The sequence below is a fragment of the Capra hircus genome, chromosome 2, assembly GCF_001704415.2.
Source record: "Capra hircus breed San Clemente chromosome 2, ASM170441v1, whole genome shotgun sequence".
In the NCBI taxonomy this organism is placed as follows: Eukaryota; Metazoa; Chordata; class Mammalia; order Artiodactyla; family Bovidae; genus Capra; species Capra hircus.
In genome coordinates, this window is record NC_030809.1 from 131,887,775 (window position 1) to 131,905,066 (window position 17,292).

A 17,292-nucleotide genomic window follows, 5' to 3' on the forward strand; every position below is an offset into this window, starting at 1 on the left:
TGGCCCGCCATTATTACTGCTGCTTATGTGAGCACTGTCAATCTTGCTGAAATGCTGTCAATGCTTTGCAGGACATTTGTGTGGGGAGCTAAGAGCTGTGTTGTCCACTGGCTACATATGACTATTTAAATTAAAAAAAAAAAAAAATCTTTTTGTCACGCTGGATATTAGTTGCAGCATGTGGGATCCAGTTCCTTGACCAGGGATCAACCCGGGCCCACTGCATTCTGAGTGTCATAGCCACTGGGCTACTGGGGAGATTCTGTGTGTGACTAGTTACATTTTTAAATGAAAGACACTTACAGTGCAGCTCCTCAGGGGACACTCGCCTCAAGCGCTCAAGGGCGACCAGTAGCAGGCAGCCGCCGCACCGGACGGAGCAGCCACGGAACAGTCCTATCTGCTCCGCTGGACAGCGTTGCCTTGCCTTCCCCAATTCTCAGGTGTCTTCTGGGCTGCTTCTCCACCTCCACCCTGTCTCACTAAGCCCTCGCTTCCAACTGTGTCTTTCAAGTATATTCTTGCTCTCCCTGCACTCCTCACTGTCCTGAAAACAGGGGCAGTGTATTTACAAAACAGGGACGATGTATTTTCTCAACACTTACTACTTAAGCACTCCCTCGTCATTTGTCAGTCGCTGTCGTGTCCTACTCTCTGTGACCCCATGGACTGTAGCCGCCAGGTTCCTCTGTCCATGGAATTCTCCAGGCAAGAGTACTTGCGTGGAGAGCTGTTCCCTTCTCCAGGGGACCTTCCCAACCCAGGGATCGAACCCAGGTCTCCCGCATTGCAGGTGGATTCAACATCTGAGCTAGCAGGGAAGCCCATCAAGCACGCCCTTAGCGTCATGCAAAAGGAGTGAGGCACAAACTGCAAGACTCCAGCAGACAGAACTGCCTTCACCCTGCTGTCCCCACTCAGACATTACAGAACTGCCTTCACCCTGCTGTCCCCACTCAAACATTACAGAACTGCCTTCACCCTGCTGTCCCCACTCAAACATTCCGCCTGTTAGTCCCAAACTGTCCTCCAGCTGATGCTGAAGGGAGACCGGAGAGACACATGCAGATACACCACTGACTATTCAGGGCCTGCACTCTGTTTAGGCCCATTTTTTTCACCCAGGGGTAGTTTCATCCAACAACTTGAGGGCAGAAGCTCCACGTGTTTCTTTGATGTTTCTCAGTGTTTAGATATTTAATAACGATTGATTTTATATACTAAATTGTACCAGCACTGGGACTGACCTTTGGCCCAGAACTTTCCCCAGGAGAAATCTGAACTAAGTACCAGGAAATTCTTGTTGGTGTTCTTATAAGTGCAATAGGCAAACTTACAGAGTGTATTTTAAAAATGCATGCTTGAATTTTTAATGAAGTCTCATGCTGCTTTAAAATGCTTCCTGGAAAAATATAATAAAGCAAGTATGACAAACGTGTTAAATGTACGTGACGGACATACAGGTGTGATCAATGCACTAGCCTTTTAGCTCTTCTGGGCTTAGATTTAATAAAAAGTTGAAACAATGTCACACAACCGACATACCCTGTGTTTCAATGGTTCAGGCATTTCTTTAGTTCACCTTTTTCTTGCTAAATGGTATCCCACTCCGTGGCTGTATCAGATCTTGCTGGTCAACCCACATGCTGGTGGACATTCAGTCTGTTTCCTGTTTGGGGCTATTATGAATAACGCTGTAATTATTCATACACAAGTCTTTGTGTGGGCTTCAACGTGTGGGTTTGAGAGAAAAGCATAAAAGTCATTTTTATTTCATACACAGTCATTTTATGCAGCTTGTGCTCAGGCCGCACTCAGCAATGCTGTTTTCTAAGACCCAAGTTTAGTAAATGTTTATAAAACCAAAATGACTAGAACTTTTCAGAAAAGCTTTTCGGGTTCACTTAGCTTTCCGGGAGGTGAGGCTTTGACAACATGACATCTTTATTTCAATGCGTCTGAATTCTGCTTTTGCAGACAGTACGAGTCTGGCGATGTTTCAGACGATCCGAGAGCTTGTGAGGCCTGCTGCTCCCTGGACAGCGAGCTGCGGTCCAGGACTGTAAAGAACCAGCCCAGCAGGAGGCGCAGACCAGGCTGTGCGCCTGTAACACAGCACGAGGCTGCTTTCACCCACCATCCTGATACGAGCTACTGTTTTTACATCTGCTTCTAGTTGCCTTACTGCCTGCCATTCACTAGTGCCAGGGGCTTTACACAGTGTAAAATTCTCCAGTGGGAACACCATGGCGACGGTGGCAGGGCCCTGCTCCTGCCCCACAGCACACACGCCTAGATTCCAGCTGCTATCTAGGTCTGTTTTCTGTTCCATTGCTTGGTGCCAACCATGTAATTGCCTCTTTTATGAACTAAGTCTACAGGCTTCAAAAAGTAGTCAGTTTGCGTTGCTGTCATAGTCTGATAGCAGTGCCAGTGGGTAGGCCACCAAATCCTTGCACCAATTTCTATGAAGCAAGCTAAGAACAGCTAACAGGTACTGGGGTATAGTGTCTGTCAGACACCAACAGGCTCTAAATTACTAATAATTTTCCCACTCAACTTTCAGTATCTATTATTATCCACATTTTACAACTGAGAAAGCTGATGAGTCTCAAAGAAGTGAAGTTGCCCAAGGATGAAGAGTACTTTCTCAAATATTCCTTTAATTGAGGTATAACTGACATTTCCTTCAAATAATGGTGACTTAGAACCCATGTCATTTCAGAAATTGAAAATAATTTATAAAAATTAGAAAATTGGATTTTTGCCTTGGAAGCTGACATAAAATGGCCTTGACTTTCTAAAGCCAACTTTGTTCTTTCCCCATCCTTATCCTTGGATCATGAATTCAGGTGGAGTCAACAAGTACTTCAAAGAAAAATCCCCGAACTGTGAAGAAAACAGGCGTATTTCCCCTCTGAAAATTGAGAGCCACAATATTTAGCTATTTTCCATGCAACTAGTCTCAGATCGAGTGATATCACTCCAGGGGCTCAGCAAGTGGCAGGCTCCCTCCTTGCAAATCCCCACAGAACACCTGCTGCTGAGCAGGCAGCCAGACGTCTGGACTTGACGCCCCACGTGAGGACACTGCAAAGTACTCCCTGCTTCACATCCAGCCTAGGAGGGGAAAGTCTGAATTTGGGAGTGATGAAGTAAGTGCTTTAGGAACACATACGCCACATACTTATCCATCGCAGGCTGTGTGCTCCACAACACCCAGTGGTTACCCTCAGGATGACAGAGGAGCTGCTTTTCTCAGAAACCACTTTCCTGTCTCCTGGGCTAAGCACAATGATGCCAAGGCTCTATGTCTTCTAAGAATTTCAAACAGTGACATAGGTCTGCTTTAATTCCTCCTTTTGCATTTAGGTAAGGCCGTTTCCCATACTAGTTTTACATGTCCTAGAAGAGCTTAAAACACTACGAACACATTGATATTAAAACATGAAATGTTAGGAATCAAAATAACCCAAGGGCCCAAGACCATGCTGTGAGGCAGTCAGCAGTATCGCTTGTACGGCATCACCCCACCTCGTCCTTCCCAGCGGCGAGCTCAGGCAGCCACGGGCAGCTACTGCGAGGCCTCTCCAAGCTTGCACAGGTCACCACTGGCCAACAGGCAAGCTTGAAATAGCAACCTAAACCAAGACGAAGCACTGGGTTGTTCTATCCAAAGGAAGGCCAAGGGTCTTCTGCAACAGAATTTCGGTGTGAGTCAGCCCCAGACTCTGAGCCAGGGGCGCTGTGCTGGGGATGTGACGTGGTTCCCCGGCAGCAGTGACATCTGGTGATTAATACTGAAAGCTGCGCTTGGTCTGGATGTCATCAAGAATCTGCTGTAGCTCCTCATCTTCAAACCGCCCCTCTAGGCTACAAGAAGAAAACCAAGAGTGAGTGTCCCAGCAACTGACAGTACTCCCACCCTCTTCTTTTGTAGGTGCGGATCTTGGAGCACTGCTGGCTCAGCCCTCCGCTCACCCCTAAACACTGGCACCTTTACGTTTCAACTCAATTTCCTTCCTTTCCTTTGAAAACATTATCAAGTATTTCAAATACATAAAAGGTACAGAAGAATGATCCCTAGTTGACTCATTAATAAATATCGACAGACACAAATCAATGGTTCTGTGTGTGCTCCACTACTCCAAAACCTTCTCTTCCTTCCCTAGGAGTAACAATCATCCTACATTTGGCATTCATTACCCCTACATATTTTTATACTTACTACTGTATACATAAATGTAGCTTTAAGCAATCCACAGCACTGTTTTTAAACTGTAAGAAACAGCGCTGTATGTATCCTTCTGTATTTTTTCACTCACCGTTCATCCCGGCATATGTTGGCATTATCTCATTGTTCTAGTTCACTTATTTTTTTCACTGCTTTATAATAAACATTGCATGGCTGCACAAAGATTTATTTATCCAGTCTTGCAGACTGAAGACTGTTGGCAAGTTTCCACTAATAATGCAGCAATATACACTGGAACACGTCTCCTTTTAAACTATGTTTGAACTGCTTTTAGGGCACATACCCAGGAATGAATTTGGGGGTCATGGGGTGTATTTAACTTTACTAGATGTAGCCAAATTATTCTCCAAAGTGACTGTATAATTCTGTACTCCTTCATCAGTGGACCGGAGTTTTAGCTGCTTCACATTTTTGCCAACAACGGGTATACTATAAAAACACTGGTCTTACTACAAAAGCATTCATTCTCCTGGGCTGGCCAAAAAGTTTGGTTTTTCCCTTAAGATGGCTCTATTAGCACTTAGTTGTCTTTAACTTCATTCAAAACAATTTTGTTAGACTATATTGTGACAGCTTGCATGTCACATCAGCATGCATTAAGAAAAAAAACTTATCACAATTGGTGAATTTTTGTGTAGCCATTTCAATACAGAAGACAGAAGAAAAAAAGGAACATTTTTGGCCTATTATGCTTTATTTCAAGAAAGGTAAAAACACACCTGAAGTGCAAAAAAAGATTTGTGCAGTGTATGGAGAAGGTGCTGTGACTGACTGAAAATGTCAAAAGTGGTTTGTGAACTTTTGTGCTGGAGATTTCTTGCTGGATGATATCCTACAGTCAGACAGAACAGCTGAAGTTGACAGCAATGAAATCAACACAATAATTGAGAAAACAATCAATGCTATACCACACAGGAGATAGACAGCCAACTTACGCAAAATATCTGAATCAAGCACTGAAAATCATTTGCACCAGCCTGGTTATGTTAATTGCTTTGATGTCTGGGTTCTACATAAGTTATGCAAAATAAACCAAACCAAACCCTTCTTGACCGTATTTCCTGTGCAATTCTCTACACGAATATAACTAAAACATTTTGTTTAAAAACAAAGCTTGAAAGGCAATGAAAGTGAATACTGTACAATAATGCAGAATGGAAGAGATCCTGGGGCAAGCAAATGAATCACCACCAACACGCCAAAGGCCAGTCTTCATCCGAAGGTGATGTTGCATACGTGGTGGCATTGGAAGGGAGTTCTTTATTATGAGCTCTTTCTGGAAAAGATCCCAATTAGATCAACTGAAAGCAGCACTTGACAAAAGCTGTCAGGAATTAGTCAACAGAAAATGCATAATCTTCTACCAGGATACTGCAAGACCAAAGAAACCTTGGACAACCAGGAAAAAACTGTTATAGCTTGCCTGGGAAGTTTTGATTCATCCACCATATTCGTGGGAGCCTCTTGATGAAGGTGAAAGGAGAGTGAAAAAGCCGGCTTAAAACTCAACATTCAAAAAACAAAGATCATGGCATCTGGTCCCATTACTTCATGGCAAATAGATGGGGAAACAATGGAAACAGTGAGAGACTTTATTTTCTTGGGCTCCAAAATTACTGCAGATGGTGACTGCAGCCATGAAATTAAAAGACGCTTACTCCTTGGAAGGAGACCCATAACAAACTAGAGTATGAAAAAGAAGAGACATTATTTTGTTGACAAAGGTCCACATAGTCAAAGCTATGGTTTTTCCAGTAGTCATGTATGAATGTGAGAGTTGGACCATAAGGAAGACTGAGTGCCGAAAAACTGATGTTTTGAACTGCGGAGTTGGAGAAGACTCTTGAGAGTCCCATGGACTGCAAGGAGATCCAACCAGACAATCCTAAAGAAAATCAATCCTGAAAAATCATTGGAAGGACTGATGCTGAAGTTCCAGTACTTTGGCCACCTGATGAGAACAGCTGACTCATTAGAAGAGACCCTGATGCTGAGAAAGATTGAAGGCAGGAGGAGAAAGGGACAAGAGAGGATAAGATGGTTGGATGGTATCACCGACTCAACGGACATGAGTTTGAGCAAGCTCCAGGAGATGGTGAAGGACAAGGAAGCCTGGCTTGCTGCGTCCTTCCATGGGGTTGCAAAAAGTCCAACATGAGTAAGCAACTGAACAACAAATTTACCAGACACTGAACTTTCAGATTTCCATTTATTTCGGTCTGTACAAAATTCTATTAATGGAAAAAATTTCAATTTTTTCCTCTTCAATAGAAGACAGTAAAAGGAACCTGGAACAGTTCTTTGATCAAAAAGATAAAAAGTTTGGGGAAGATGGAATTATGAAATTGCTTGAAAAATGGCAGAAGGTAGTGGAACAAAATGGTGAATACATTTTTCAATAAAGTTCTTGATGAAAATGAAAAATGTGTTTTTACTTTTAAAACCAAAGGAATTTTTTGGCCAACCCAATATGTTGGTGATATCCAGAAATCACCCAGCTTTTAAACAGAGTAATTCTACTTGTAGGAATTTATTCAACACACACAGAACTCTTCACCACCAATACTAACCTTGGGATCAGAGCCTTGGACTCCTCAGCAGTCTCTGGACAAAGGTTGGCTAAACAGGCCAACTCAAACTTATGAAGCTTCTTCTGGAGCAGCAAGCTGATCACAGGGGAGAAATATCAAAATGTAGCTAGCAAGGAGGAGAAAAATGTAAAGCATCTGCAATCTTTCCATTAAGATTAGGTCTGCTGCAAAATCCCACTTTCAAATCAATTCATGTTCCTGTGTCTCTTCCTGGAGAGCAGGAAGCTATGAATCAGGCAAAGACAATAAAAGTAATTTGAGCACACCTAAGTAGAGGATTCTTGTGATAAAAACTTACGAAAAAAAATGCTCTCTACCTGGAGGACCATACCATCCTTCCTCCAAGAATTTATTTTGTTGCTTTCTGCTCTTTCTACCATTGTTCTTTGCTTCGTTATTAATTTTATGTCTTAACACACGATGTTAGATTTCCCTGATCTATTAGGCATTGTGACTTGGAGGAAACTCTTTTTAAAAAAAGTTTTACTTTATTTTTGGCCACACTGAATGGATTGCAGAATCTTAGTTCCTTGACCAGGGATCGAACCCAGTCCCTCTGCAGTGAAAGTGCAGAGTCCTAGCCACTGGACCACCAGGGAATGCCTCAATTCTCTTTTACATGTATCTAAGAAATAAATAGAGGCATATCTTACTTTGTACAAATCTGTGTATAAGCTGCATCTTATTTTAAATGTAGTTCAAACTGTAAAAAAGAACATCATTAATACAAATCATATCCTGGATTCTCATACATCTATATTTTCTAAAAAGATAATATCATTTTAGTAGAATATTTTATCAAGTCAATGACATCAACTATACATGAAATTTTCTAAATGTTAAAAAATATTACTTATCTATCTATTTTTCCCGCGATGGGTCTTTGTTGCTGCACGCGTGCTTTCTCTAGTGGAGCGAGTGAGGGCTGCGCTCCGCTCGTGTGCCCCGGCTCTCGCTGCATCGGCTCCTCGCGGCGGAGCACGGGCTCCAGAGCGCACTCGGTAGCTGTGCCGCACGCGATCAGGGCCCCTCGGGCGTGTGGGCTCCTCCCCAGCCAGGGGTCAGGCCAGTGTCCCCTGCACTGGCAGACAGACTCTCAACCACTGGGCCACCAGGGAGATCGCACTGCTCACGACAGAGGCTGTCCATGCCGAATGCGGCTTCAGAAAGGACCTGTCCATGCCGAATGCGGCTTCAGAAAGGACCTGTCCACGCCGAATGCGGCTTCAGAAAGGACCTGTCCACGCCGAATGCGGCTTCAGAAAGGACCTGTCCATGCCGAATGCGGCTTCAGAAAGGACCTGTCCATGCCAAATGCGGCTTCAGAAAGGACCTGCTTTAAAAGTCTTATTTTTGGCTGTGCTGTGCGGCATGCGGCTTCTTAGCTCCCTGACCAGGGATCTAACCTGCATCCTCAGCAGTGAAAAAACAGGGTTTTAACCACTGGACTGCCCGTGAAACCCTTGATTATCTGATCAGACAAAAACATTTACTGTTCTTATCACTTGATTATAAGTCTACTAGTTATTATACAAAATTGAGAAAATAAAGACAGAAAAATGTCACCCATATTACTATCTAAACAAAACCAATATTACCATTTTAGTATACCATTCCAAACATCTTTCTATGTTTTAGAAATAAACTGACTCATTCTATTGTTTAACTTTTGGTCAACTAATAAAGCTATTTTCACTTTGTAAAGAAAAACTTACACAGGTTCATAATGTAGTTAAATATATGTATATGAAGGGGTTTGTTTGTAAAATGAACACATGCTCATTTATAACAAACACCCTCTCAAAAAAACCCACTCAATATGGGAAAATAACCTGGAATTCTACCCAGAAATAACCAGTGCTAACATATTCATGGAGATCCTCTTCCCCTTCTCTACATAATTAAAAAAAAAGGAAACATAACAAATGTTATTCTGTAACCAGCCTTTTTTCACTCAACAATACAGTCACTGTCTTCCACATTTTACACACGTACCTTTTCCTTCGACTTGGCATTCAACAGGTTGTGTCTTAATTTATATAGCAAACGTCCTGCTCTTGAACACTTCCATTGCTTCCAATTATTCATCATTTTGAATAATGCATTCTGAACATCATTGTAAATGCATACTTCTTTATGTATCTGATTACTGTGTGTTTTAAAGATAAATTTCTGGAAGCAGAATTATTCAGTCAAAAGAGATGACTGTCTGGAAGGCTTCTGAGAGACAGTGCCCTGAAAGCTTTACCATTATACACTCCCACCAGCAGTAAAAGATGGCGCCTGTTTCCCTTACTTCTTACACTAGGTTTCCCATTCTGTTTGTTTGGCTTAAAACAACTTATCATTTCAATTCAGGAGGCCAGAAGTCCGAAATTAAGATGCTGTCAGGGTCATGCTCTTCCTGAAGTCTCTAGGAGAGAAGCTGTTTCCTGCAGTTTCTTAGCTTCTGGTGCCACTGACAGTCCTCGGTGCTCCTCGGCTTGTAAATATGACAAGCATTCTCTGCTTGCACTGTCATATGGCATTTTCCCTGTCATACTCTTCTTATAAGGGTAACAGTCATACTGGATTAGAATCCACTTTAACTGAATATGACCTCATCTTGACTTGTCTGCAAAGATTCTATCTCCATAGAAAGACACATTCACAGGTACTGGGGATTTAGTGCTGCAACATCGTTTGAGGGGACACGTTTCAACCTATAACATGGTCCAAAGGGGAGAGGTTTGGTCTCAGATGGCTCCAAGAGAAGTAGTCACTGGGGAGGCTTCACAAATATTAGTCAAAGGCCCAGGCGTACCGAGGAACGGGCGAAGAATGAAGAGGCCCCAGGCGGCCCCAGCGGAGTCTGCCTGCCACTGCAGGAGGCGCGGGGTGGTCTCCCATTCTTAAATCTGCTTGGCCATTTCAGCATTTCTGGGATTTCCTTGAAGGTGAACATTACTTCATATGAATTAGACAGTCGTCTGAAGTTGTGATATCAATCTCGTCATTAAAGACGAAGTTCATTTTCATAAGCTGGGTATCATCTCTTACTTTTTAGAGCTCTTAACATTAAGGATTATCAATCCTTTCCCGCTTTACTCGTACTTACATTTTAAGTATAGCAGTTTATTTGATGTAAGGAAGTTTAAAGATGTTTATTGCAAATTCATTTACTTATTCAACTAAAAACTAGTTAGTGCCCTTAATGAAATTGACAGTGATGAATACGATCAAGTCCTTGCTCTTGTAAAGCTTACAGCCAACTAGAGTTTATCAACCTTCCCCACATGTAAAGTCCTACTAACCACAGCCAAAATTGTACATTCACTCATGTTAACACATAGTACTTTCATGCATCATAGTTTACACTTACATTCTTAACTTCTAAAGAAACCAGTTTGGAGTAAGGTATACAGAGTTAAAACTCTGTTTCAAATTATTTTCCCACTAACTTAGCATGCCATCTTTGTCACATACTGGAATCATATAAAATATAATCAATTTGGATTTGAATCTGTTCCTTAATTTCCTATTCTGTCCCAAGATCTATCCTCATGCCTAAGTGTCACTATTTTAATTACTGTCGTTTTCCAATGTTTTTTAACATCCTATAGGGCAAATTCCCTTTTATTTTTCTTTTTAAAATTTTTTCCTGACAATTCTTACAAACTTAAGATCTTTTGGGGGGTATTCATTTACTTATTATTATTTATTTTTCACTGCTGAGGATATATTTTTCTCGGCACCATTTTAGATAGACTGTCCTACTCACTGGTAGGATCCAAATAATCAGTATCTTGCCTCAGCCAGTATGACCTATTACCATCTCATCTTAGTTGAATTATATGGCACATTAAGCTTTATTATGAGCATATTTGAGAAAGAGAGTGAGTGTGTGTGTGTCTGTGTGTAGGCTTCTCAGGTCGCTCAGTGATGAAAGAATCTTTGCCTGCCAGTCTTGGGAAGATCCTCTGGAGTAGCAAACGGCAACCCACTCCAGTATTCTCACCTGGAAAATTCTAGGGACAGAGGAGCCTGGAGGACATATATACATCAGTTCCCTTGAGGATTTAGAATGGCACTAGATGTATACATTAATTTGAAGAGAAATGACATTTTTATAGTATTAAGACCTTTTATTGTGAATGTTTAAGTCCACCTTCATTTATTCAAGTCATTTTTTGGGTCAACAATTAGCAGTTTTGTATGGAACATCTTCCCCATGAATACACTCACACTTTTCACAACAGTCTATCCTTCACATAGTTTTATCCCTTCATTTTCTGTGCATTTAACTTTGTTTTTTGGCTGCACTGAGCAGCTCATGGGATCTTAGTTCCCCAACCAGAGACTGAACTGAGCTGCTGCAGCGGAAGGACTGAGCCCTAACCAATGGACCGCCGAGACCTCCCTCTGCATGTTTAACTTCTGTGAACATCCTTCAATTTCATTTTCTATCATAATTTTTAATGACAATATAGGAGTCCATCAAACGGATTTACCACAATTTATTTAATTACTACTGAATATTTAGGTTGTTTTTCACCTTTGACTACTATAATTCTCTGAAGAGTCTGCACATATACACCTTTTTGTTCATCTGATTTTCCTTAGGACAATTACTTCTCAAACATTTCCACAGGAGTGGAGCAAACAAGCACCCTGAGGCAACCTGGGGGCATAATGACTTTCTGCAACTGCAAGGATTGACGTCTCATGATTTAATTCAAGAACTCATATACATTTTTTGTTTTACTTCACAGTATACTGGTATCTGCTTGCTTTAATGTAGAAATGTATTAAACCACATACTATCAAAACCACATAGTATCAAAACTGATACTTCAAGAAAGAGATGCCGCCCAGTTTATAAAAATGGACTTATCCAGTGGCTTGATTTGTATCAAACTTCAAGTGACTGTCCAATTCATACAAATAAAGTTCATCCCCAAGGAAATCAAAGAAACATTAAAATAGCTCTTGTTTTCTCTGGGGCCTCCTGTACGCTACAGCACCTCACTGTTCTCAGAGCATATCCAACTCAATTTGAGAAGCAATGCCTTAAGGAGAATAAAGGCTAAAAACCAGTCACTGTTTGAATGGCAAAGATCCAAAAGAATAATCCAAATTTATGTTTGTTTGTTTATTTATTGGCCATGCCATTAAGCATGTGGGATCTTGGTTCCCTGACCAGGGATGGAACCTGGGTCCCCGGCATCGAAAGGCGAATTCTTAACCACTGGACCTCCAGGGTAGTCCCTCTTGCTACGTTAATGAATAAATTATATATTAATTATATAAAACATTATATAACTAAGTTATTGTATATTATATACAGATATCTTAATAATATATAACATAATAAATTATACACAATACATAAAATTATATTATATAATACTATATATAATATATATTATAATTATATAATTAATTATATAATAATATATTCCACCAGGATAATTCCCTGGTGGTCCAGTGGTTAATACTCCACACTTTACACTTCCACTGTAGGGAGCGTGGGTTCGATCCCAGCTTGGGGAACTAGATTTCACATGCAAAAGGGCAACTAAAGGGATCTGCCACAACTACGGAGCCCTGTACTCTACTGAGCCCTGTACTCTACTGAGCCCTGTACTCTACTGAGCCCTATACCCTGGGGCCTGCAAGTCACAATGAGAGAGAAGCGTGCACGCTGCAGTGAAGAGCTGATGTGCAGACACTAAGACCTGACACAGACAGATAAATAAATAGATAGATATTGAAAAAAAAAAATGCAGCAAGATCTCTAGGATGTATCAGGTGAATGATAAATAAGTCCACTCTATTTAAAACATAACAGGGCTGTGTGTTTGTGACGTGTGTATATATGAATTCATGGAATAAGCTCTGGAGGGCTAGCAACAAACTTTCGACAGTAGTTACTCTGCAGGGAGGTAAGTGGGATTTTGGGTACAGAAAAAGTAGGCAAGGAGGATTTCGGCCTAACAAGCTACTTTAAAGTTTGCCAAAGACATCATTTTCCTCACATGAATCGCACAAACGACGCCCATGAGGCAGCAGGGGTGGGGTGGGTGAGTGGGGATGGTGGTGCTGACAGCCTTCCACATGCAGGTGCCCAGCAGTCTGGATTAGAAAGAACTTTCTTTCAGCACTCACCTACGGACACTGGCGATGGTCTCTCTGTTTTTGAAACGACTGAAACGGGCAGTGTAATTTAAAGTTTTCATGAAGACCTCGGAAAGTTCCTGCTCATCCTCTGCGCTCTCATTCTGCTGCTTCCGATGCTCAAGAAGCATATGAACTTCCGAATTCAGAAGCGTCTCAGCTGTTTCAAACTCTATTTGCGAGAAGCATAAATGTCAGCTGAAAATATTTCTTCCCAAGTCAGCTTCTAAATGTTCATTTGCCTTAGTGACTATCAGCAAAATTCTGACCCTGCAGAAATCCAGAGGCTTCACATCCTACAACTGTACAGTGTTCACACAAACAAAACACCTTAAATAAGAAGAACCGAGACAAAACCCAAGTACCAAAAACGGGTTTATCATGAAATTCAGAAAACCACCTACTTCTCAGTTATCACACCTTAAAAAAGAAAACAAACATACGTGTCCATTATGCCTACACCGTCCGTGACGCTGTCCTCGGAAATATTTCACCCTGAGTCTATGAAATACAATACTGAAAGCAATCTCTATACACATTAATAAATAGAATTGTGGTACAACCATTAAGTGGGCTTCCCTGGGGGCTTAGTGGTAAAGAATCCACCTGCCAATGCAGGAGAGGCCTGATCCCTTGGTGGGGAAGATCCCCTGGAGAAGATGGCAACCCACTCCTGTATTCTTGCCTGGGAAATTCCATGGACAGAAGAGCCTGGTGGGCTACAGTTCAAAGGATTGCAAAACAGCTGACACAACAACTTCGCGACTGAACACCATCACCACCCATCAAGTACTATCTAGTCCTTTAAAAGAATAGAACAGTTCTACAAAATTTATGATTTCTACAGCATAATCCTATTTTTGCAAAGAATAAAGGGTATAAGTATATACTTAAAACTAAGCATGGTTTGGAAGGATAAACACTATTTATAGTTGTTTGGGTGAAAAGGTGTGGACTTTAATGTTTTACTCTGCATATATTAGTGGCAATTTTTTTTAAAAAGACAGGTACTGTTAAAGTTTTCCCCACTTTGTTGTTACTGTTCACTAACTTCGTGTTTTTCAGTACCTGTAAGATATATTTTGAAGTCTTAAGCTACTTATTTTGGGTTTTTAAATTACACATTAAGTCTATCACACAGCACAGAATCCCTGATAGCAAACCGTGCTTTACTCGCTGCCATCTGACAAAGATTCTCTTCTCTCATAACCAAGCTCTGGCCAGGGTCCTGTGCGCCCTTTTCTCGACTAGGACTCAAGGTTGTTCCACAAAGACTTGAAGAAAACACTAACACGATTTCTAACAGCTCAAGGCTGCATCCCTGGGATGACTCTAGCTCCTTTACAATGGCTGCTTATGAAAACTGAAGGCTGTCAAAATAATTTGTTTGTTCCTGACAACATCTGAAGATAGGGCCCTTGTCTCACAGCCCAGAGCGAAGGGTGTTGGGAGGGAAGGAGCCTAACCCCATAACCACCAGTTAACAAATCCAAATGAGCTTCAAACGGACCAACCCTCGCTTCTCGTAATTTTTCACTTCCCTGACTCTTTATGAGGCCCTGCTCACCCCTCTCCCTATTCCTTCATTCTCCCTTTAAAACGCCCAGTCACCTTTGCACAAATCCAAGTCTAGATGATTCCACGCTTCACGCTTTTCCCTACTGCGATAGTATATTAATGATTAAAACGTGCCATTACCCCTTTAGTGTTGGCTTTATCTTTGACACAACCGTCCAGCACTTTCCAGTTTATGGACTAAAACAACTTAAACACGAACAAGAGGCCACCCGGGGCGATGTGGAGTTGGGGGCCGACGGCTCCAGGGCTGCTGGTGTGGACTCCAGCTGGCCAGTTTCCGCGGAACCGTGCCCAGACGGCCCGCACCCTCCTCCTCCGCGCCCTTCGCCACGCCTGCCCAGGCCGCACCTTTGGGAAAGATGAGTTGGGATGCGTCCTCCTCTACATCTCCAGAGCGCGGATCGTTCCCGCCCGCCGCCATCCTCTCGCCGAGAACCAGTACCCACGCTGTCGGAAGCGGAAGCTCTTTCCGGTCGCCGTCACGGAAGGGGCGTGTTCTTGGAGACGGGGCGGGGCCCCACTGAAGGTGGGCGGGCCGCGATGGGTAGGCGAGACAACCGCGGGGTGGGCGGGGCCAAGGGACCTAGCGGCCTCGGGCGCAAGCGGGGAGGGGCCAGAGCGGTGGGGTCTTGCAGGTCTCTGGAAGCGCCGCGACGGGGTGGCGCATCCTGCGGCCGCGGCAGGAGAAAACCGTCACTTTCTTCAACAGTAGGTCCTTCGCCGCGAGTCGTGGGGACTGCTCAGTTGGCATTTCTGAGCCTCAGCTATCTCACCTGTGAAGTATGGATGCTTTCCAGGGCGCAGGGGAAGGATTAGATGGGATGCAGGAACGCGCAGACCGACCCAAGGATCTCTAGTTGATGGGAAGCTGGGTAGGTGACTCTGAAAACATTCAGTGTAATTCCTCCAATGCCTCAAAGCATTTAAAATGTTTGATTTGTAGTGGATTTTTTCCAATACTTCTGAACATGGAATAGTGGATAGTGATATTGAGAAGCCTGTTGGAACATTTGGGTGATACTTACAGTAAGCAAATGAAAAATGATTCTGTTTCCAACTTGAGAGAAAACAGATGGTTGTACAATGCAGGAAATAACCATAGTGCACTCCTTGGCTCAGGAATGAACCATCTATAAGTATATAAACTGTTCACAAAAAATGAAGATATTACCAGACAAGGGTATGCATCTGTATTCCTTTAATTAATAATTCCTTTAAATTATAACTTATGAAAGTTAATTTGCCTTGTGTATGTGTTTCCAAAAGAAATGTATCAGGTGAATTAATGGTAGGTCATATAGTGCTGGCAGAGCTTATTACTGCTTCAAAGTGCTTTCCTACACAGTTCATTAGAGCTGCAGGCCAATGCCCAGAGGAGTCTGGGAACATGCCCCAGCTGGGTATGGGATAGTCTTTGAGCTCAGTGTAGGCCCCCTTCTCCCAGCTATCCATCCAACAGGCTTTTGCAGAGCACCTACCTACTACTTAACTGGACCTTAACATTTGCTGGCCCCAGTACTAGCCACATACCTAACACACAGCAGGAAGAGAAGGCAACAGAAGAGAGAACAGCAAATAATCCACACTGATGTTTCACAGGCTGTTTTGCCCACATTTTCATTCAGGAAACCATTATAAACACGTAAGTGCAAGGCCCTGAATTTAAAAAGATGAATCAGTCCTAGAGCCGTACCCAAGAGGAGCTCACTAGGAGTAGCTGATGGAAGGTCTGGACTTAACTTCCACCGTAAAAGAGAGCGACAGAAGATAGAGAGAGAGATCATTAAGTTCCTCAAGAGCTACTATGGTTCTTTGTACTGTATTGGCTCAGAGTCAAATTCTTCAACCAGCCCAGTGAGTGTCTTTCAAAAGCAGATATTCAAGCCAAGGTCAGACTAGATTTATCTGGAAGCAGATTTAGAGCAGACTTGGAGCACCTCCTCCATCCTTACAAGAACTCGGATTTCTGACCACATGGTTAACATTTCTCACAACAGAAAGGTTAAGATGGCAAATTTTATGTTATATGTGAGTCCATGGGGTCAGAGAGTCAGATGTGACTAACACTTCTATATTTTACTACCACAAAAACACAACAAAAAAGACATGGATTTCCATGCCGTTTAACTACAGGTGGTATTATAAATACGAACTACTACTCTAGAGCCGTAATTTCTCTTGAAGGAACAAAATTCCTCTCACTCCAGAGTTACTATCCCAGTCTGTTTAATCAGTTGTAATCTACTTCCAAAATCATCATCTAATCCTGATAATGTACACCTGTGGCCAAGTATCAGGGATTTGGATCTGGGTATCTTAAAAAAAAAAATTACATCCATGCAAAGAATTTCAGCCGAAGACTAACAATATCAGTATATGAATGTAAAGTTTGAAGTTATTCCTATTTTCTCCAAACACATCTTACGCTTTCTGGGCCATCCAAAACTAAGAAATATTTTCCTTTAGGTCAGACCACACAATGTCCCAGGGTCACTGCTGAGTTAGTTAACCTCATGAATTATCTTAAATTTGAGCATTTCCCCACGACCCCCTTTCAGGTTGTAGCTTTCTGGGAAAGGTCAGCTTCACTGGAAAGTCTAAGAACTATGAATCTTAGTTCAGAAAATTTGGCTCTTAAAAAACCAGTGGTACTGCTAGCAACCACAAAAAAATTTAAAAATGAAAGGTTATTGGAGATCAACACCATACGAA

The 17,292-nt window shown here is 42.2% G+C and overlaps 1 protein-coding gene across 2 annotated transcripts; it reads right to left on the reverse strand.

The window, feature by feature from the left end:
- Window positions 1,484–15,063, reverse strand: POLR2D (RNA polymerase II subunit D). 2 transcript variants are annotated; one of them, XR_309773.3, is made up of 5 exons: window positions 14,929–15,063; window positions 12,994–13,174; window positions 6,826–6,921; window positions 5,399–5,531; window positions 3,820–3,873 (listed from the first exon to the last, which is right to left on the reverse strand). XR_309773.3 is itself a non-coding variant. In XM_005675838.3 (4 exons), the coding sequence occupies exons 1-4, from the start codon at window positions 14,999–15,001 to the stop codon at window positions 3,795–3,797; spliced, it is 429 nt and encodes a 142-aa protein (XP_005675895.1). In that variant the 5' UTR covers window positions 15,002–15,059; the 3' UTR covers window positions 1,484–3,794. The 2 variants fall into 2 exon arrangements, 1 of the variants encoding a protein (XP_005675895.1); XM_005675838.3 differs by lacking the exon at window positions 5,399–5,531 and having other exon boundaries at window positions 1,484–3,873; window positions 14,929–15,059.

Bases quoted from the DNA above. Each gene is read 5' to 3' on its own strand.
- POLR2D (XM_005675838.3), bottom strand. From the start codon at position 15,001: ATGGCGGCGGGCGGGAACGATCCGCGCTCTGGAGATGTAGAGGAGGAC. The intron at 13,175-14,928 runs GTGCGGCCTGGG...TCTCGCAAATAG, and splicing joins CCAACTCATCTTTCCCAAAG to AGTTTGAAACAGCTGAGACG. The intron at 3,874-6,825 runs GTTAGTATTGGT...TTCTTCTTGTAG, and splicing joins TCCAAGGCTCTGATCCCAAG to CCTAGAGGGGCGGTTTGAAG.